General features: G+C 45.4%; 6 protein-coding genes across 6 annotated transcripts; all 6 read right to left on the bottom strand.

Moving 5' to 3' along the window:
- Positions 1 to 100: 100 nt before the first annotated feature.
- EDB91DRAFT_74942 (uncharacterized protein) lies at positions 101 to 1,913 on the bottom strand. Its single transcript, XM_041328268.1, has 9 exons — positions 1,470 to 1,913; positions 1,359 to 1,407; positions 1,254 to 1,306; positions 1,178 to 1,194; positions 808 to 1,129; positions 736 to 753; positions 610 to 685; positions 404 to 559; positions 101 to 342 (listed from the first exon to the last, which is right to left on the bottom strand). The coding sequence occupies exons 1-9, from the start codon at positions 1,771 to 1,773 to the stop codon at positions 297 to 299; spliced, it is 1,041 nt and encodes a 346-aa protein (XP_041180225.1). The 5' UTR covers positions 1,774 to 1,913; the 3' UTR covers positions 101 to 296.
- EDB91DRAFT_1117018 (uncharacterized protein) lies at positions 1,910 to 2,715 on the bottom strand. The gene is made up of 4 exons (XM_041318002.1): positions 2,529 to 2,715; positions 2,383 to 2,479; positions 2,191 to 2,329; positions 1,910 to 2,134 (listed from the first exon to the last, which is right to left on the bottom strand). Exons 1-4 carry the CDS (start codon positions 2,708 to 2,710, stop codon positions 2,064 to 2,066), a joined length of 489 nt encoding a protein of 162 aa, XP_041180224.1. The 5' UTR covers positions 2,711 to 2,715; the 3' UTR covers positions 1,910 to 2,063.
- A 723-nt stretch (positions 2,716 to 3,438) lies between these two features.
- Positions 3,439 to 4,216, bottom strand: EDB91DRAFT_1245657 (uncharacterized protein; the record flags this gene model as incomplete). Its single annotated transcript, XM_041322577.1, has 3 exons — positions 3,439 to 3,524; positions 3,586 to 4,085; positions 4,155 to 4,216. 3 exons carry the CDS (start codon positions 4,214 to 4,216, stop codon positions 3,439 to 3,441), a joined length of 648 nt encoding a protein of 215 aa, XP_041180223.1.
- A 973-nt stretch (positions 4,217 to 5,189) lies between these two features.
- EDB91DRAFT_1030434 (uncharacterized protein) lies at positions 5,190 to 6,282 on the bottom strand (the record flags this gene model as incomplete). Its single annotated transcript, XM_041312704.1, has 3 exons — positions 5,190 to 5,444; positions 5,505 to 6,132; positions 6,197 to 6,282. Coding segments are annotated over 3 exons (969 nt in total), but the record flags the coding sequence as incomplete, so codon positions are not given.
- A 692-nt stretch (positions 6,283 to 6,974) lies between these two features.
- On the bottom strand, positions 6,975 to 10,296 carry EDB91DRAFT_1235953 (uncharacterized protein; the record flags this gene model as incomplete). Its single annotated transcript, XM_041321387.1, has 16 exons — positions 6,975 to 7,354; positions 7,417 to 7,492; positions 7,525 to 7,707; positions 7,744 to 8,163; positions 8,203 to 8,212; positions 8,237 to 8,312; positions 8,346 to 8,450; positions 8,487 to 8,504; positions 8,526 to 8,556; positions 8,599 to 8,684; positions 8,724 to 8,800; positions 8,983 to 9,284; positions 9,349 to 9,385; positions 9,422 to 9,632; positions 9,675 to 9,944; positions 10,086 to 10,296. The coding sequence occupies 16 exons, from the start codon at positions 10,294 to 10,296 to the stop codon at positions 6,975 to 6,977; spliced, it is 2,493 nt and encodes an 830-aa protein (XP_041180221.1).
- A 4,641-nt stretch (positions 10,297 to 14,937) lies between these two features.
- Positions 14,938 to 16,860, bottom strand: EDB91DRAFT_1245654 (uncharacterized protein; the record flags this gene model as incomplete). Its single annotated transcript, XM_041322576.1, has 5 exons — positions 14,938 to 15,035; positions 15,083 to 15,374; positions 15,556 to 15,738; positions 15,785 to 16,537; positions 16,600 to 16,860. The coding sequence occupies 5 exons, from the start codon at positions 16,858 to 16,860 to the stop codon at positions 14,938 to 14,940; spliced, it is 1,587 nt and encodes a 528-aa protein (XP_041180220.1).
- Positions 16,861 to 19,940: the final 3,080 nt, after the last annotated feature.

Genomic DNA, 19,940 nt, shown 5'->3' with positions numbered 1-19,940 from the left:
TCTGGAATCTGTAAAATGCGCTCGTCAGCAAAATGGTCCTCAAGTCGTTGTACTTGGCAATATCTGCCGAGCTATGTGAGTGAGGGACCATAGAATATCAGCGAGTACCATGGCACAATTTGTGATCGCGAATGGCCAACGAATGGCAGCACTAAGTTTATTGTATACTAGATGAAAGTTAGACAATAAGAAATCATATAAATTGACCAGCTCGGTGTCGGTTGAACTACTCAGTGTGGCTTGGAATGAAACACGCAGTTTAGACGAGGCAGGGTATCAGGATGCATCTTGTTGATCTACAGCTTCGCGAGCATAGCAGGCTCATCCGAAACTTTAACAACTCTAGATTGGGGTATCAGCCATTTGTACATAACGAGGCAAAGGCCAAGGAGAAGATACGCACAACTTTCCTGAATTTGCCCCAGAGAAGAGCATAGTTAGCGCATTGGGAGCATTCTGGAGTCCTTCCACAACATGGAATTTGCGCTTGATCGATCCATCAATCAATCCAGTTGCTATTTCCTGGATGGCCTGAGGATACTGCTTAACATAGTCGAAACTTGTGAAGAAAGTCAGTATGTCATATGACATGGTCCCACTCGCACGCACACAATAAAACCTTGTATCTTGGCACGTTGTGAGATTAGGTTCAGATACTGCATGAGACCTTTGGGCTGTTGAGCATCTAGTACACAAATGAGCCTCCGAATACATGAATTTTGTTAAAATACTCACTATACTGGGAGATAGCCCCTGCATTTTCACATCAAAGTAAGTCCTTTCTCCTGTAGAAGTGAGATCACGGACCACACAGAACAACCCTTGCATTTTGCTTCAACCTCGAGAGCGCTAAATCAAGCATCTCGCCTCCAACATTGTCGAAGTAGACATCTAGATACCCAACAGCCTTAACGAAATCCTTACGGAACGTAGGGCTTTTGTAATTGAGCACTTTGTCCACGCCTAACTCGTTCTCGAGCCAGGCGCACTTGTCTGTTGTGCCTGCGATGGCAACCACGCGTGCGCCTGCTCGCTTTCCGAGCTGGCAGACGAGAGAACCGACTGCACCAGCAGCACCGGATACGACTAATGTTTCACCAGCCTTCAGCTGACCAACTTCGTGAAGGCCCTATAACCTAATCAGTACGCTGAGACATGGGGCAGGAGCGGAACGGACAAAGTAAGCAGTCATGCCTGTCAGTCGTACTATGTCAGACGCACTAGGACGCATGCATAGTAGTAAGAAGACAGACCTGGCATCCCCAAAGTGTTCAAGAAGTCGAGGGACGTTGTTCCCGGTGGTGGCCTGTGATTCATAATGGTATAAAAGCAGAATACTGATGAGAAGCAAATCTCACGAGATCTTCTCCAACGAGTTGTCGTTCACAACCACATATTCTGTCCATCCTGCGTGTAACATAAGGAGTCAGGACGGGGATGGGAGAAAAGAGCCATTCTCGCAGACGCACCAAACGTCCCATGAACCAGGTCCCCCTTTTTGAACTTGCTCCCCTCGCCCACGCTCATTACAACACCAAGCCCAAGCCCGCGCATCACCTCCCCGATTTTCACAGGAGGGAGGTAGCTTCGCTTATCGTTGAGCCATCCACGCATGGCAGGATCAAGTGAGAGGTATGTCACTTGGACTAGAGCTTGATTCTTGCCGACATGGAGTCCATCGAACGCCTGGGTCTTAGACTCGAAGGTATTTGGGAGAATGTCTGCGATGGGGCGTTCGCGAAGGACAATCTGGCTAAAGGTTTTGGGTAGCATGGCGCCAATACGAGGTGAATTATGGTGGTTAGGAAGCAGAGAGCGCGTCACAATCTGTCAACGTGTCCTTGAGACCGTCATCATACTTATACATAACACCAGGCATAAGATTTTAGCCGGTTGGGGTTGGCTCACTGAATCACAGTATTTCCTTCCCTCCCGGGCGCACCGGTAGTATTTATAAGTATTACTAACTGTATAGCATCCTACAATATCAAAGTACATACATCGACAGTACATTAGTAACAAGTCCGCGTGAGACACGAGCTACTCGTAATTGCGATACTGAATCATGAGCGGTGAACTTTCGGGGCGGGAAGAAGGCCTAATAGTCCAAACGTGAGTGCATAAATGCCTGATGCTGAAACACAAAACTGAGATCACGGATGTAATCAGACTGATTGATGCTGAGCTCACCCCCTACTACTCCTTCTAGATATCCCAAACTAGACCACCTCCCGAGGGTAAAGGACAGAAGTGACCAGCCAACCAAGATCGCAACGGTCAATATTGGGATGACAGAAGAGAGTATCCCCGAGTCTCGCCAAGACTGGTACTGAGACGTTATCGATTATGTATGATGAAGTTGCTGCAATGAAAATAACTCACGTCTGGTTCGAGGCCGTGTATCCACGGTACAAGGAGAACGTAGAGAAAAAGTATGATCACAAGTGCTTCCAAACCAGTGGAAGCAAGGGCAAACAGTCTGGATTACGCGTGAATATTTATTGAGAAAACTGTCGATGGATGCCCACCTTGCCAACCCTTCTACATCTTGTCTGGTTAACAACTCCAGAAAGACGCGATGGGTATTGAATGCATACGTGATCACAGCTCCGGGGATGATAAACTTGAGCTGACGAACGGTATGGTTTGAAATCGATCTCCCGATAGATTTTATCCGGGGGATAGTCATTATGGTGTTAACAGGATACATGAAATCACATGCCAGCCCTAAACTATGATCGGGGCGGTATTCGGAAGCATTCTAGCTGAAAGTTGTCAAGTCACGTTCTTAACGTCCCATTGATCAGTCTCCTTGATACAAGTCTCGACCATATATATGTATCCTCGTCTTTCACGCCTGGATGCTCTCGATGATATCGAAGCTAGCAGATCCAATTCAGAGTCCTCCCCTATGACTCGCTACTAGTAACTCACTCGTCGTGCCATCAGCCATACTGCGCCGACGTGAAAGCACACTATTCAGAGCATATCAATAATTGCTACCACATCGGTGAGTCATGTGGTTAAATACAGGACACAAACTACTCATACACACGCAGGTTTTCTTCAAAGTGCAGCCTTTGCAGTCTTCATCATGATGGCACAAGTAACAAAATTCACTGGCAGCTACAGATATTGATGCTGTCAAAGCAACAGCAACAGCGAGGATAAAGGAGAAACACATTGTTTGTGAGGATGCGATATGAGATTTAATAAATCTGAAGGGAACAGTAGGAAGACGGCTTGCTTTTATATGCTGAATTTATTCTTCATAGCGATGTAGGAAGAACCTATCTACCTGATGATATTTGCAATGCCAGTAGAACGCCACCTAAAATTGTACGTACCTAGTGACATTTGCACTAGAATGTGGGCCGACTTTACGACCGTGCATATTTGCAGTGAGTAACGAGTGCCCTGTTACTGTTCCAGAATACTTCAGTTCCACAACTTGAAGCCCAAAGAATTGGACACCATATCATAATCGAGTGTTTGACTCGGAGTTGTGCTCGGAGATCCTGTTTCTAAATTAAAAAATGTGTCAGTAGTAGAAGTGGTCGAACAAATTTAACAGACTACAATTACCTGCCAGTGGTGGTGGCCGAGCTAAATCTACTTCCGGGCTGAGTGTATCACTATCAACGTGACTAGTAGATTTGCGACAGTGTTTTCGAGGTTTACTAGTAGCAAAGTCCTCCAACAGTGTGATTCCACTTTTGCAGACCGAATGGTGTACATAACCAATGTCGATATCAGCATCCTCCAATTTCCTCTCAGCTTCTGTAGCCTCGAACTCATAGAGTTTCCCAAGTGCAACATTCTGCTTGAGAACGGAGTCTGCGAGTGTCTTCTCTGCCAGGCAAACATCTCGCTGTGCTTGGGTCACATTCAAAACAAGCTGGGCCTTGAATTCCTCGCTAGCCCAGGTGTCATTGGAGTTAGTAGATTCCTGGGCAACATTATCATTTGAATCCTGAGCATGTATGGGTACCGTTGAACTTGCATTATTGCTGTCTTCACAGTCAGAGTTTGGCTCCGTTGTTATCGGGAATATAGGTGATGGGAGTTTTTTGTCCACGTTCAACCTACTAGTAGTAGAACGCACAACAATTGGTGTGGTCAAGTGACACAATAATGCAGGGGATTGGTTTCACAGAGCACCAATAGCCCTGGGAGTTCCAATGCGCTTCCAGTTAGGGTGCGAGATGCCTTGCATAGTAGTAGTGGGTACTGGGATAGTAGTAGATGTATGTTGAGCCTGAGCCTGATAGATGGACAAGGATGGGGTGTGGTGAATGGTCAATGGGTGCAATTGAATGGATGATGTGCTGTTCACAACTGGTCTATCTGTGCTCAGGTTGGAGACCTTAGGGGAAGGTCCTGCTAGTAGTATTGACTTTGGTGGTACCAGCACAAGTGTTCTGTGAATTGCTTCAAGTTGTGTTGGATGGGTCTGGGATTCATCATGATGTGAGTGTCTTCGATCGAGTGAAATCCCTCTAAGAGACGAGGCTGTCACAAGTTGGGCACTGGAGGACATTCAAGACTCTTTCAAGTTGTGCTGTTAACAAATTTTCCTGAGTCACGCCAACTCAGTGGTTAAATGTGATGTGACAAATTAGGTATACTGCTAGTACACGAATATCATGGTACATTCAGCGAGAAACATCCATAGTACTACGCGTGTGGTATCTAGATGAGTAGTAGTATGTTTTGTGTGGTCCTAGAAGTACAAGAACAAATGCGACATGAATGACAACAATGAGGAGATCAACAAGATAGTGAATTCAAACTTGAAGAGCAGCGCAACAGAACAAGCAAAGATGGAACTAAGTATGAGTACCAATCATGTAAATTGTCAGTGTTAGAGGAAATCAAGTCTAACGACAGACACTCACCTCAATGATCGACACGGCAAGAGCCTACTAATGACCCTTCCCCTTCCCATTCCCATTTGCCTTCTTCTTTGGTTTCGCCTTAGACTCTTCATGCTTTTCCTCAGGCTGGATCTTCGACTTCTTTGCTGAGCGCTCTGGCTGCACATCAAGCGATAACCCAGCAGAGGAAGAGACCATTGCATCAGATGAGGAAGTCATTGCACCAGATGAGGAAGTTGTTGGAATTGACGAGAATGAAGTACTTGTCAGTTGGGTGCTGGAGTCTGAGGATTGAACATCGACGTGCGTTGTCTTACACTTGTCGTATTTGTGGTTGCGCCAATCCAAGTAGCAGCAATAAGCTGTGAGGTATATCATGGAAGAGATAGAGTTGAGAGCCGCCATCCAAACAGGCTTGAAAACAGGATGGGAATCATGCACACTCTGAATTGCAGCCTCCTCAAGTGCCATACCCTCCATCAACGATATGATATACCCCTTCAAACTCTCAGCAGTGTCACTCAACATCCATTCAATGTCATCCATCTGCAACATAGGGTAAAGGGTCTGCAGGGGGCGAGTTGATATCAGAAAGTAGTACTACTAATAAGATGAATATACATGCACCCCCTCTGCGAATGTAGCAGCGTTCTTGTTGTTAAAATCAAAGCGACCATCTGTGCCATGCTTATACACAGTGTAGTGGACCTCAGAGATATTGATCCAGATGTGAGACTTGAGCTCCACCAATCCAAACCTCAAGCTCTTCTTGATATGGGGAGGGATGAACTCCTCATAATCCAATGCGGGAGCTGAGTGAAGTTGTTGGGCAGGGATGTTCTCTTCTTTTGGCTGGTGCCATTTAGCTCGCTCTTTGAAGGATATGATGAGAGCATAATCAATGTCTTGATGACCGTCACATGTGATGCTCAGCTTGCGCACCATGCAGTTCATATCTGAGGAAAGCCTGCATTCTCCAACCCATTTGGAAACTGGCTTTGCTATCACCATCTCATCTGACTCCATATCCTCCGGTGGTTGTGCTGTGACAGTAAGGTGTAGGTCTGGAATGTTCGTGGAGTCCTTGTTTTGGATATGGTGATTGAGGTGCATAGTGATGTTGATCAGGAGTTTGTCGTAAGGGATGGCTTCCGTGAACTTGTTGATGGCCTTTGCAAGGTGTGCAGCTGGTTGTTTGTGGATGGGAAGGGGGGGCATGATATGAAGATCTTGAGTATCCACAAAGTAGACAAATCTGTAGTAAGAGATGGGATGTGGTCAGTGTATTAATACAACTCAATTACTACTCTGAGGTTCACTTTGCTCTGACTTCGAAATCTCGCTCTTCTGATGTAAATGCTACCACTGCTGCATATTCTGCAGGCATAATATCGGCGATGACCTCAGATCATGGTAAAGATTAATCTATGACAAGTATAAATCAGCCTACAATTGTATTGGCTTGAGGATGTTGAAGTGCTTCAAGGACGACTGCACAGTGGTCTTTGTAATGATGAATGGTTAGGAAGAAGATTGGTAGGTAATAAGCAATCTGAGAAATACTAACCTAAGCTTAAAGAACCTTGATTATCCAAGTCTGTAAATTGAATGTTGAGTCTTGTCTTTATTGCTGTCTTAAGGTCTTCAAGAACTTGCTTGTCATAAAGTTCTGTGTCTGTTGGTACATGATGGTGCAAGGAACATGGGGTTTTTTTGACTTGTTCTTGTTGTACACATGGAGGAGGGGGGATCAAGTTGTGTGATGGTGATTTTGGGAGCCAAGACTTTGAACTCTTTGAGAACTTAGAATAAATAACTGGAAGAGCCATGATTGTGCTGGTGACAGGCATTGAGAGAGAGGTATGATGACAACAACCAGTGGCCTGCCAATCAGGGCCTGCCCAACTGACATTTAGATTTAGTCAGCTGAAAGCCATGTGCCTGAGGTAGCGCTGTACATCACTACACAGTGGATCCTTGCAGGATAGCGTACATTCCATGATGCTACAGTAATGTATAGTGATATATAGTGCCATACACTGAGTGCATAGAGCTGAACCATTGATATATTACTTTAACACAATTGAAAAACTACTACTACGACTCAGAGTTTGAGATAGCATAGTAGAAGTCCTTGTCAATGTATTTGTTCAAGAAGAACATCTGAGCAAAATGAGCACTATTTTCTGCTGTTAGACGTGAATTGGCAACACAGCCAAAGCAGGGGATAATGTGAGCCAGAGAATGAAGTTGATCTAGTGGGAGGATGTCACCAAAAGGAGTCCCTGCTGATTGCATTGCACGCTTTAAAACATGCATTTGCATTGTGTGTTCTAGTAAGTTGCCATGTTGCTGAGGCATGACATCCAACCGTTGAACATACATAAGGAAACGTGCAGCCCAAGAGGCACTACTAGTACTAGTTCCTTGTGGAGGAAGTGGTTGCATGATAAGGTGCACCTCAACAACAGCATGGCCTGCAAGTTGCTCAGACGTCAAACTTGGATATAATATACAAATGAACATTTGAAAAACATACCTTTAAGCCCACTAGTGGGCCATTGTTCACGTCTGGTGTCATCAACAGTGAAAATAGCAGCATCGTAGTGGCCATGCTTCCAAGTTGCGCTCGGGGAGATGCGTTGACCATGAGAGCAGGAGGAATGATCGATGGGGTATGGTACGATGCCTGCTGCACACGCACTTTGAACCAGACCATAAGGTCATCAAATGGAAGAGGTGCATCGGATGGTACTCGGTGTTGTCCCCCCAGCAAGTGGAATTTCTGAGCTGTAGTACCCTCTCGTTGAATATAGTTAGTGAGTGCTCCCTGCAAGTCAGGTAGAGATAGTTTTTCAGCAATGACATTGACTGGTATGCATCGTATGGAAGGATCAAAATTGAGGTGAATTGCTGTTGCACCGACCACGAATGTGCGGAGAGGTCTGGCTGCTTTGATGTCCAAAGAGACTTGCTCTGCCTTCCTGAAAAAATTGGTCACAACATGCTTTGGCCCCCAGAGATCATCCAAAACTGTCTGCAAATGAGCTTCATCAATATATGCCAGTGGACCTTCATCTGAGTCATGATGTTCAGAATCAGCATCCATCATTTGAGAAGCGGAGGCTTCAAGTTGTGACTGTGATTCTGACTGAGCGGTTATTGATGTCATGATCTGAAAGTTTCGACACTTTTCTTGGCGATCAAGAAACCGGCATATTTGAGCATCATAATTGATGTTGTTGGTGGAATCTGCAGGATCCTTGATAAGGGTGATGTGAGCATGCTCGGTGGTGTCGGCAGACCACTGCAAGAGAGAACCAACTTGACATATACTGGGCATGACACTCTGCATCAACTCCAGTTTGGGTATATGCCAGTTGTTGAGGACCTGTTTGTTCTTGGCACCTTGACACGTGCTGCAAGCAATTATATCTTGCTTGTGTTCATGGAATTCCTCGAGGGCACCCAGAATCTTTTGACAATGTGCTTGGTTGATCATTGTCGCTTGTGATAAGTAGCGAAAATCCATCAGCGCATGAATAGCTATGACAACGCCATGGGGGGCTGCATCTGCAATGAGAGCAACAATATAATGTTGCATGTCACGCTGGGCTCTTCCAGTGACTTGTTTAAGCTTTGAAATACCACAATGGAAGCGTCGGAACATCATGAGTGGCTGTAAAATGGAGAAGCGAAAGTCTAGTTCCTGCTCACCAACAGCTGCGAGACACCACTTAACATCATGGTCATAGAACTCATGGTGCCAGTAATGCAGGGATCCTGGAGTCAAAAACAGATGTGGATCTGCAAGTGGCCAATTGCGCCAGAATGGCTGGGCTACACCGCTCAGGCGGAAGGTGGCACATGCATTGAAGTAGCCTTCAACATCAAGGGGATCACAATTGATGCTTGAAAGCTGGCTGAGAGTCGTTTAGCTGTTCAAGGGGGGTGTTGGAAGGTGTCTCTGAAATTTTTGTACATAGTCATAGTTACTGGCGAGGTCTTTCCTTGAACACATGCGAGCATGCATGCCTCGGGTGTATCGACAATGTATGAGGCTAAGGGGGTAAAATAATATCTGAGGTTCCCAAGTGGGTCTGACATCATCCGCCCGATGCGTGCAGCTTGCTTGAGTGGCTCCAGCACAATATCTAGACATTGGTGGACTAAGCGGGCTTCGAGAACACTCTGCATCCACTTCACCAGATGCAAAAATTCAGCAATTGGAAGCAGCGCTGTCAGGAGGAAAGCATGGGAGGATGCCTTATTTCGAGTCGCCATCTTGATATTGGCAGGGCTGATCAGGAGTGGGTGAGCAACACGTCCACCAGTCATGTTGGTAATGTTGGTTTTATTGGAGGAAAGGATGACACCTAACAATGTTGCACCATCCAGAAATTGTGACTATGACAGGGTGTGAGACTTAGTAAAACGAGCTTGGAGATTGTTGATACTGTAGAGTACATACCTGCATTGACCATGCTGTGTCCCCCATCACCCATTCACTGTAAACTCATGATGTACGTTCCGCTGTATCATACACACGCTGAGGTGTGAGATCTATTTTGTTTGCAAAGAGCAGGTGGCTAAAAAGCGATTCGATGCAATCCAACAGATTGTGCCAGTAAAGATGTAGAGGTTTCTTTGTTGGGTGAGTCGTCGAGATGATGTGGTACTGCCACTTTGGAACAGAAGGCAGCAGCTCAGAATGACCACGTAACTCCTTGGCAGTACGAAAGGGGAGGGGCAATGCTTTAACCTTAGAAGAAATCAGCACTTGTGACAGCAACACACTCGCTAACTCAAGATGTACTAGTTCCAGCCCCAGGAACTCATCTATGGCTGCCATACTTAATGACGAGCACAGGAGAAAACTGCCGAGCTCCCAATCCTGACGGGATGCAAATAGATAGTACAAATTGTCTTCGTGATGTACTGCATAGGGATCCATGTTAAACCTATCTAGAAAGGTCTGGCCACGCTGATATACCTTCGCAGCATCCCTGAAATGCTTGATGTAAGGCTTCTCTGAAGCTTGGCTGCCCAAAGGCTCTTCAATGGACCCTGGCAGGTCATTCTCCAAGCCCACCATGCCTCTGTCATGGCCATAGAAATAGCCCGAGTCACTCATGCTGCAGTGAGCATCCACCTTTTCCCCACTGTCAACTTGAACTTGAAAGTTCATTAGGGAATCTTGAAAAGGACTTGGTGTTCTGGAATGATGAGGGTCAGATGACGACTCAGATGAGTCGGGAGTTGCGTGCTGGTCCACCAACTGTGAGTTTTGCAAAATTTGCACTGCACTCTCAAGCTGATCAATCCATCGTAGGCAGGATGTAAGGGGCTGGCTCAGGTGTTGCGAAACTGCCTGAGCACTCTTAAATTGTTTCAAACAGTTAGGGCAGTTGGCTGCCATTGAGTGGGGACGGAGGTACTACTAGTACTACTAGTAACATCCAAGTCAGCCACTGGAGTGTACTACTAGTACGTGATTGGTACGTAACATTAACACGCTGGTACAACTCGGACTCGGATACTACTACTACTTAGTAATTAAACATCGTACAGCCACATTTAAGTTCGATTTGCAGGTTCGATTTCTCTGTCATTCATCTAGTCGTGTGCTACCATGGGCTGACAGAAAAAGCAACGAGTCGGAGCCACATTGGTTCAAGTTGTCAAATCAGATGGCATCGATGACGATGAACCAGCGACATTGGTCCAACCTCCCCATCACCATACAAACCGACCTGGCACTGGCGCTGGAGGAAGGAATTCTCAGCTAGAGAAGATCGGGAATGCTATCCAGACTCCAGCCAGAGCACCTGGCAAATCAAATGTTCGGAATGTTGTTGTTCCCATTGATGAGCCCGAAAATGTGATGGCTCCGCTAGTGACAAAGAAGAAGGGGAGAGGAAAAGTGGCACCTTGCCAGCTTGAGAGTAACTTGAGTGTAATAGTAAGTACCCGCCTGGTCAATGTTCATTTCTCAGCACTAATATCTAGTATTCAGCAGGAGGCATCCGAGTCAGGCCCCACTGCCACAGGCCCCACACCTGCTCTACACATCACGGACCAAGGAAGGTTTGGATTTTAGGATCATCCAATTCCCTCAGCATATGTTGGTTCCAAACCGCTCCAGTCCCATCAAACAGATCTTCAGCCTGACTTGACAATATCTCCTGCCCAGCCCTATGTCCATGATCGCAGTACCTCTCAGGGTGCTTCTCACAGTACTTCTCATGGTGCTTCTTGTGGTGCTTCTTGCAGCGTCTCTCATGGCACCTCTCTTCATGACACTTAGGCTGATGGAATCAGAATTCCAGCCATCCAGCATCCCGTTGTTTCTTGTGACATTCATCAGTCTGTCAACACTCGTATTGTTTCTCACAAAGTTCCTTGGTCTGTCAGCGACCAATGCTCAGGCTCATCTATTCCCATTATCAACTCTGCCATTCAGCGTGAGCCATTGACCACCATAACACCCCATCACACCATTTCTCATACTCCTCCTGCTTTTGGTTCTTCCACTAGCCAAAACATGTTTGTTGATGGAACTGAAGAAGGTAACAAAGAGGCGAATCATGATGAAGAAGTGGATGTTGAAGAGGATGACATATCTAACAAGGGTGGAGATTTTGCAGAAGACGACATCAATAATAACAATACGGACTATGACTCGGAGCAGGATGTTCACAGGAGTGATGACATCATGCCAGCCCCTCAGACCACAATAATCAAACCTACCCTAGCAACAACCAAGTCAGATGCCCTGCACAAGTACCTGATTGAGGTGCATATTTGCAAGACGAGGATTATGACGACACGGGAGTGGCTGACATGGACCATGATCATCGGAATGATCGCACCACTAGCAGGAAGGGTAGAGACCAGAACATCAATGTAGCTCAGGTGCCAATGCGAGCGAGCCTGCAGAGCACTAACCAACGAGCTCCAGGTCATTCGGGCACTCCAGTAGTAGTTGTAAGCACTCACCCATTTTGTCACTGTGTATTGACACCTTTTTCAGCCTAATATTGATTATGATATCCTCCAGGCTCACCACACGAAAAACCGGCGGCCATGTTCTCCATCCCCATCGTATTTGAACAGTGTATGAAATCGCCACCCAAAGACTAAGCGTGCTCGCACAAGCAACTCCCTGTCAAGTGATGACTCCAATGACCAGCAGGACGACTTGGAAGATCTTGATGAGATCAAGAATACTGGGAAGCGCCGCCGCACCAAGAAAGCAAAGGGTACTGCTACTAATTGCAATGCAACTAATGTCGGGTTCTACCTGCCACTCTGGCAAAAACTTCTTGACCACACAAAGGCTAATTTCAGACTTCATCTCACTATTTCCGTCCCGTTTCCCAAAAAAGAGGAGTCCATCGGTAATACCGGAGTCTGCAGTGAAGTGATTGCAGAAGCAATTGTACAATGGCAAGAGCAGAAACACAAGCTTGAGAAAGGTATTTCCCCTTCTCTAACTACAATATTGCTACCCACTGACACGCCTACAAAGGTTTCTACCCTGAGTTCAAAACGGGGATGGCTACTGTGGTAGGTACTCTAAGTTGTTCTCACACATCAAGAAAAACTATATCTCTATATAGAGGACCATCCTCTATATAGCCCCGATAGCACACCACAGCTCTATACAGTCTATGGCAAGCTATCACAGCACTATAGACCAGTATAGACATCATGAAAGTCTATATATTACCATAAAGTTTGGTAAGTGTATTTAGAAGTAAAACATTTCAACAACTATAGACCCCAGTAGACCATGGGAACTTTTTTCGATGAAAACCAAAGTTGTAGTCCTTGTCTAGGGAAGTCTATCCATAGTCTAATGACTTCAATAGGTTAAGATCCTAGTGAGTTATAAGGAAAATACTCGAAATTGAAGGGTTCAAGAAAGCAACTTGACCATGGGAACTTTTTTCGATTAAATCAAAGTTGTAGTCCTTGTCAAGGGAAGTCTATCCATAGTCTAATGACTTCAATAGGTCAAGATCTTAGTGAGTTATAAGGAAAATACTTGGAATTGAAGGGTTCAAAAGTGTTAAGGTACACCTTATTTATGTAAGCAAAAATGCGAAAATTCACCTTATGTGTATTCAAAATCCTAATGCTAACAGTCAATTTCATTGTCTTTTTCTTACTGTCATAATCCTAGTCCTATTAACCAAAAACTCGAAAATTCACCAAGTCTTGTGTTGTGGCTTTGTTTGGCACTGCTTATGTAAGCAAAAATGCGGTCAACCAACAAGTCTTTTCCCATTCTTTCCTTCCCCCCCCACTGCCCCCTCATTAGATTATCTTCCATATTTTTCTTACAATTTTCGAGTTTTTGCCTCTCTTCTCTTCTTCTTGCTTCTCTATCCTTCTCTTGGTGTTGATGTTGTTGGTGCTGGTACTGGTGCTGGTGCTTTGAACTCTGGTAAGTCTCCCTCCATAATTTTCGCATTTTTGACTATTTGACTAATCTTTTTTCTAACCCTCTCCTTCTAGCTCTCTTCCCTCCTGCTCCTCCTCCCCCCAACTATTTTCGCATTTTTGACCATTTGGCAAGTCTTTTCTCTGACTCTCACTTCCTCCTGTCTGATCCTCTCCTTCTAGCTCCCTTCCCTCCTCTTCCCTCAAGAATTTTCGCAATTTTCACTATTTGGTAAGTCTTTCTTTTTTTTGTATTCATCTTTCCTCTCTGATTCTTCCTTCTAGTTCTCTTGCCTCTTCCTCCTGTAATTTTCACATTTTTGCCTGTTTTGTAGTTATTAGTTTACATGTATTGTAGTAGTTGAAATATAATTTGGAATTTTCGCTTTTTTTTAATTTTGAGAACACTATCATGGCAACAAACAGCTATTAAGAGAAATTTTTGCTTTGTGTTTTGAGCTATAATAGCTACAATAGTTGTGGTATGTTCCACCCAGCTATAGCAACTTTAATAGAGCTATATAGCACTATACACTGGTGTAGTAAGCCTGCACAATTGGGCACTTGGCTATACGAGCTATAGGGCTATGGAGTCTGTATAGCAGTCTATAGCGCTATGGGTGGCTATATAGCCTTACCACATTTTCCTGATGCATATGTCACTACGTCGTGCGGATCCAGGTTTTCAATGACACCATGACATTCCGCAGCAAGATCAAGTAGATTGTGCTAACCATTGTTCCGATGACATATGATCTAGCACTTGGCATTAGTGGGAATACAATCAATAGTGTCAAACTCAAGGCAGCCGCTTTGCTACAGAAAGCAATGTATTTGCGTGGCCATCCTGATGCTGAGGTATGTTCTTCGTTGTCTTCGATAATCAATTCTAAATATTTAGTAGGGCCATGCATCTAACTTTGCGAATGTTGTGATCTGCATCGTTTGCCATAGGTCATTTTATGACAATGATTTCAAATCACTGAAGCAATTCACCAAATTTCAGAAGACCATTCCGCCCCCAGCGCTCTTCCTCGTTGGGACTATCGTGAGTATTCCTGTAGCATGCTCACAGCGCGTTTACTGATTTCTACTAAGATTTGTAATGTGATTTATATCTACAGCAAATATGGCCAGGTAAATGGTGCCAAGCAGACACCCATTGAGGATTCAGAGACTTCCTATGACCGCATTTCGATGTTGTTCAACCGCACGAACAGACATGAGTATCACGGACTGAAACTACGTCAAATGCTCAAAGCTTGGGCATTGGAAGGCATGTAAGTCTTTCCACATGATTTTCGACAAAAGTAGCAGTATATTGACCATCGAGTTAGAAATGCACATGGCACTGGCCTTAGTACTAACGAAGGTGACAACGGCTGTTCTGAGTGGGACATTGATTTGGATTAGTTTTATATACTTACTACTACTACTACTATCACTGTTTTGCAGCATCATTTGAATAGAATCATCATTGACTTTGGTATTAATCCACATGCAAAATTCAGAATAATTGCTATATTAAAAGTACTGCTATGAAACACCATATGCTGCTGTATAACACTACATCGCAGGTTTGTACTACACAGTGTCATACAGCGCTACAGCGTCACACAGCGCTACAGTGTTGTGCAGGGTTGTACGATCCGGCAGTAGCTGTGCCGAACTGCACAGCATGACACATCTGAAGCACATGCTGTGGCTCGGCTGCACATGGGGGGACTTCCCTGTGAGCCCTGTGCAGTGCCACATACCCCATTTTGGTTTTGCTGATGTGGGCTTCTTCAGAAGCTTCCATGCCATTGAGACAGTGAGCTCTGTTGATGCCTCCCCCTTCTTAGCCGCCCCATGTATAAATGCATCAGTCTTGGATTTCCACTTAGCAATTGGAAATGCATGCTCTGAGACCGTCTCCTTGCCCATAGCTTTGTTGAAGGTCTTCAACGTCTTGAGACAAGCTCTCCATGCAGTGATTGGCAGCCCTGAGTTATCCTCATGGTCGATAGTGACAGTATTATCAGCAAGAAGAGAGAAAGCACATTCAAGCTACAGATACAAAAATTAGTAGGTGACAATCCACTTATGATTGACTTACTGAAACAGCACACAACCCCAATGCCCCAACAAAACCGTGTTTAATTAAACCATCAGTGTTGAGAACAGTGACATCAGCATGTCCTAGAATTCAAGAAAGATGCGTGGTCATGAGAAGTTCCTGGACAAACACAGAGTGGAAGGTTGCTGACTTGTCGATGTTGTCAGGGTTAGGGTATAAGAACACATAGTGCACAAGAAGGAGTTCTGCAAGTTCTGCTGGCATTGAGTCTTGATTGGAGGCACAAAAATCAATTGCGATGACAAGTGCTGTAGACCTGAAGTTGCTACGCCATTCGCCAACACATTGTGTGACCTGTAACATATCAGTAGCATCCCCCAAATAAAATAGTAACACAGACAACACCAAAAACGGACCCAGATGTAGTGACATTGTAGCGAATATCTAGATAGACAACCTTGAAAATTTCTTTGCATGCCATGAGCAACTTAGCATCAGCGATAACCCAGAGTTCCTCTTGTGCGCTGAGCCACAGAAAGACTGTCAGTAAAAAGACTTGAGCCCATTTTCCATCCTCATGACAGCCTGGCAGGAGGTCTGTGTTCAAATATGACAAACGCACCTTTGATACTGATTCTACCCAGGTGCCAGGCAATGCAGTCAATGTTCCCTCAGATTTAATGTTGCCCTCGAGTTTGGCATTTTTCTTGAGCTTCACCTTCTTTGAGGGAGGAAGAGGAGTCTTGTGAGTGGTGGTAGTGACTGAAGTCAGTAGTGAAAAAACAAAGAAAATAACGGAGGGAGATACAGAAGCTGTAGTGCATCTAACTTGAGTATTCTGACCCACTGGCTCAGGCTTGATATCAGCATCTGATTCATCATTTGGGCCATCAACCTCCATAAGGTCATCATCTGTGTTTGGAAACTCAGAGATCTCACTCTCAGAGAACTTGATGACCTCAGCGAGCTTCTTCCTCTTTGTGTTGGATATGGCTTGGGGTTGCATCGAAGGTGGTGGCATCAAATCCTGATTCTTCAGGCCAGGTGGAGTGCTGGGTGGTGGCATCAAGGTGCGATTCTTCAAGCAGGGTTGAGTGCTTGGTGGTGGTTCAAAGTCAGGATCGGTGCTAGTAGATAAAATACTAATGGTAGACTAGATTCAAATCAGCCTAAGAGGTGCAAACCTGCAAATCACAATTGAAAAAATTCACTCACCATCACTGGTTGTTTACCCTGACTCTTCAACATAAGTGCCACTACCTCCCGTTCAAGTGTTTTATCCAAGTCCTCATCTCCAAAAGCTCCAACAAGATCTTCAGTATCATCTGCTTTGCTGCTAGGAGGGGGAGGTGCACATGAACTGCCGGAGGTCCTCTTCAATACTTCAGAAAAAATTGTGGGTGGCAGTTGAGTGGCACTCGCAAGTGATCCTTGCTGGGAACTTAATGTCTCAGGCTTAATGTGTGTCCTTGTCATATCCCATACCTCCAGATCCGGAATTCCAGATCTACTTCATTAAAGTCCGGTCCTCCGTCTTACTATTCCGCCTGGTGCTCCGCCTTCATCTCCGCACTCACCCCTAACTCCTTTTAGATTAGCTATTGCTCTGGTTACCGGTTATGTTCTTTCTGCTATGCTTATTGATCCGTCCATTCCTACTTCATTTCTGACTTCACTGCTTTGATCCACTACACTTAGTAATAGACTTTCCACATGCTTCGTACATAGCCCTTACCTTTGCTGACTGATTTACTTACATGTTACCTACAGTATATAAACCCCTGTAATACTCTGGAACTCCTCAGTTCAAATATCATCTTAGTTCTGCTCATTCCTGCAATCTCCGGACTTGAGTCTCACCTCTTGTCCACCTCCGAGTCTTAGGGGTTAAACCTTAGGACTACTTCTCCGGCTCTACCTTAGGGTAGTCTAACCTCTGTTCAGTTTCTACTCCGGACTTCTGTAGTAGCCTTACTCTGTCCCCACATAGTCTTCCAGAGTTCTGCCAAACTCCCCCGACTTCTGTCCTCTGGAATTCCCCGGACTTCCGTCAGACTTCCCCTCTGTCCCCCGGAAATTAAGGGCACATACTCGGGTAAGGGGCGCAGCACACAAGCTGAAGCCGAAGCCCTTTGAGTAACCTCTCCCTTGAGCATGACCTTAACAGTCCTCCAGCTTTGAATGTGGCCACCTAGACTAGATTTTGTTCTAGATGCCTAGGTGAAATTGAGAAAATATAGAGTAGATTCAGTGAGCATAAACATCATCATAACAATTTGAGAGAAACATGCATGATAACGAGTTGCCTTTCTCATTGTTTGCATGTGCATTGTTGACATCTGCATCAATATTCTCTCTAACAGTTGAGATAGCCACCTTAAGTGTCTGTTTCCTTGACTTCTGCTTTGTACCACCTGGAATTCCAATATTGCTATGACCCAATGACTCATCTTCATCGAAAATCTGATCCTTCAAGCTTAATGTCTCACCAGGACCATCCATATTGCCAATGGTATACTGGCAACCTGCTAAGGAAAAAGGTTCCTCTGAGTGGCTGGTATGTGGCTGGTGGCCCTTTGGTGATGGTCGCAGTTTGACTGCCTTGGGCTTTTCAGTAGCTTGAGTCTGTGTAGCTTCCATCCGGACTTGCATTTCTGCCAGTCTGGTGAGCCCTGCCAGGGCATCCACTTCCTTTTGTGCCCTGGCTGCTGTCAAGCGGTCATCATCTGCTTGTTTTTCAGCTTTGGTGCGTCATTTTGGTTGTGCGTCAAGAACGATCTGACTAGGATGGGTTGTAGCATTTTTAGCATGTGTGCAATGAGAAGCCATGACAAGCGGTGACTCAATGAAAAGAAGGGCAGGACCAGGATGCACAGGCTGAGTTGTACTAGTGTGTGGGTGGTAGAAAGGAAAACAACTACACGGAATGGAAATTTGTAAGTGGCACCCTGTTTTGTCCAGAATGCATTAACCCTTAGCACTAAGCGCTTTTTGAACCTTAGTAGTCTTCGAACATCTCAGCTTCACTCCTGGCCATGTCACTACCTGTGATAATTCTCCTCCCGATGCCCAAACAGCAATCCTGCTGATGCTTCCTCCTGATGCCCAAAATACACTATCTGTGATGCTCAAACAGCAATCCTGCTGACACTTCCTCCCAACACCCAAACAGCAATCCTACTGACGCTTCCTCCTGACACCAAAAATACACTATCTGCCCCAACACCCAGATAACAATCCTCCTGATGCTGAAACTATGCCTGATACTATCCCTCGCACTCAGATTCAGCGCAGGGATTTTAACGCCTTGCAACTCCCATGTGGACATGCAGGGTGCAAGCAGTTTTTCAAGACAGGTTCAGGGTGCACAAAACATATCTTGTCAGCCCATCCTGTGATATCTTCCCCACCACCAGAGCAGGACATCAACATCAATGTCCCAGATGTCCTGTTGCAAGAACTTGAAAATTGGTACAACGGTCAAGATTTCCCCCTCCCACCTGATGACAAGGAACATGACTTTGGGCATGGTCATGATCACCATGCTGACGGGCTGAGGTCTTCCCCCTGCCTGATGTTGATACTGAGTTCTTTGGGCACAGAAACCATTTTTTTCGCAACTATCACACCCAACTCAATGGTTTGTTTTCATATCTCTCATTAAGTTAGCTACTAACATGGCTTACAGGACGTCCATGTGACGCCCATGGTCGTTTTCTCGATGATAATGTGCTGCCGCCATCTCATAAACCTCAATCTCCAAATGACTGGATGCCATTCTGTTAAGACCGTGCTCAGGGGTAAGACAGATCTGAGGGGCTTGGCTTCAGCTCGTGTGCTGCGCCCCTTACCCAAGTACATGCCCCTAATTTCGGAATGTAGTCCGACACAAGTTCTATGAGTTCTGACAGGACGTTGGAACGGGGGTCCTCTGAAGGAGGACTGATGGACTACTAGGTGAGCACAGGAAAGTCAGGCGGGGTTGTTCCACCCAACAGGAGAGAGGTCAAAGGCTACCGCAGTCAGAACCAACAGTAGAAGTGGAGCGGAACGAAGGGGACAGATGTAGCAGGGTGCTGGGATTAGTTCTGACATGTGGGAAAGGCAGCCGATGTGCGGGGAGTCAGAGGAACAGAGGAACAGAGGAACAGAGGAACAGAGGAACAGAGGAACAGAGGAACAGAGGAACAGAGGAACAGAGGAACAGAGGAGCAGGGAAGTGGCCGGCCTAGGGAGTCAATCCCCTAGGTCAGCAAACAGGTGTTTGACTCAGGTTAAGCCTAAGTCAAAGGACAGAAGAGCAGGGCTTAGAAAAGGTAATATTCAGACTGAGTATCTACAGACAAATTTACATAGGTTTATATACTCTAAGTAATGAGCATAGCATAGCAGAAAGCTATGTGCCGAGTGTACAGGATTACAAGAGGATGACTGAGACATACAAGAATATGGCTTGGAGAACAGTATGTACACAATGGTGTGGGTACAACAAGTGCAGCAGAGAGAAATTGGTCTACTACACAGTTGGGTCTTTGCTGCCTGCTGCCTCACTTGAG

This window comes from Suillus paluster (genome assembly GCF_016628075.1).
Source record: "Suillus paluster strain FC165 chromosome Unknown EDB91scaffold_11, whole genome shotgun sequence".
Classification (NCBI taxonomy): domain Eukaryota; kingdom Fungi; phylum Basidiomycota; class Agaricomycetes; order Boletales; family Suillaceae; genus Suillus; species Suillus paluster.
The sequence above is the reverse complement of the archived record's forward strand: the minus strand, read 5'-3'. Positions and strand labels throughout refer to the sequence as shown.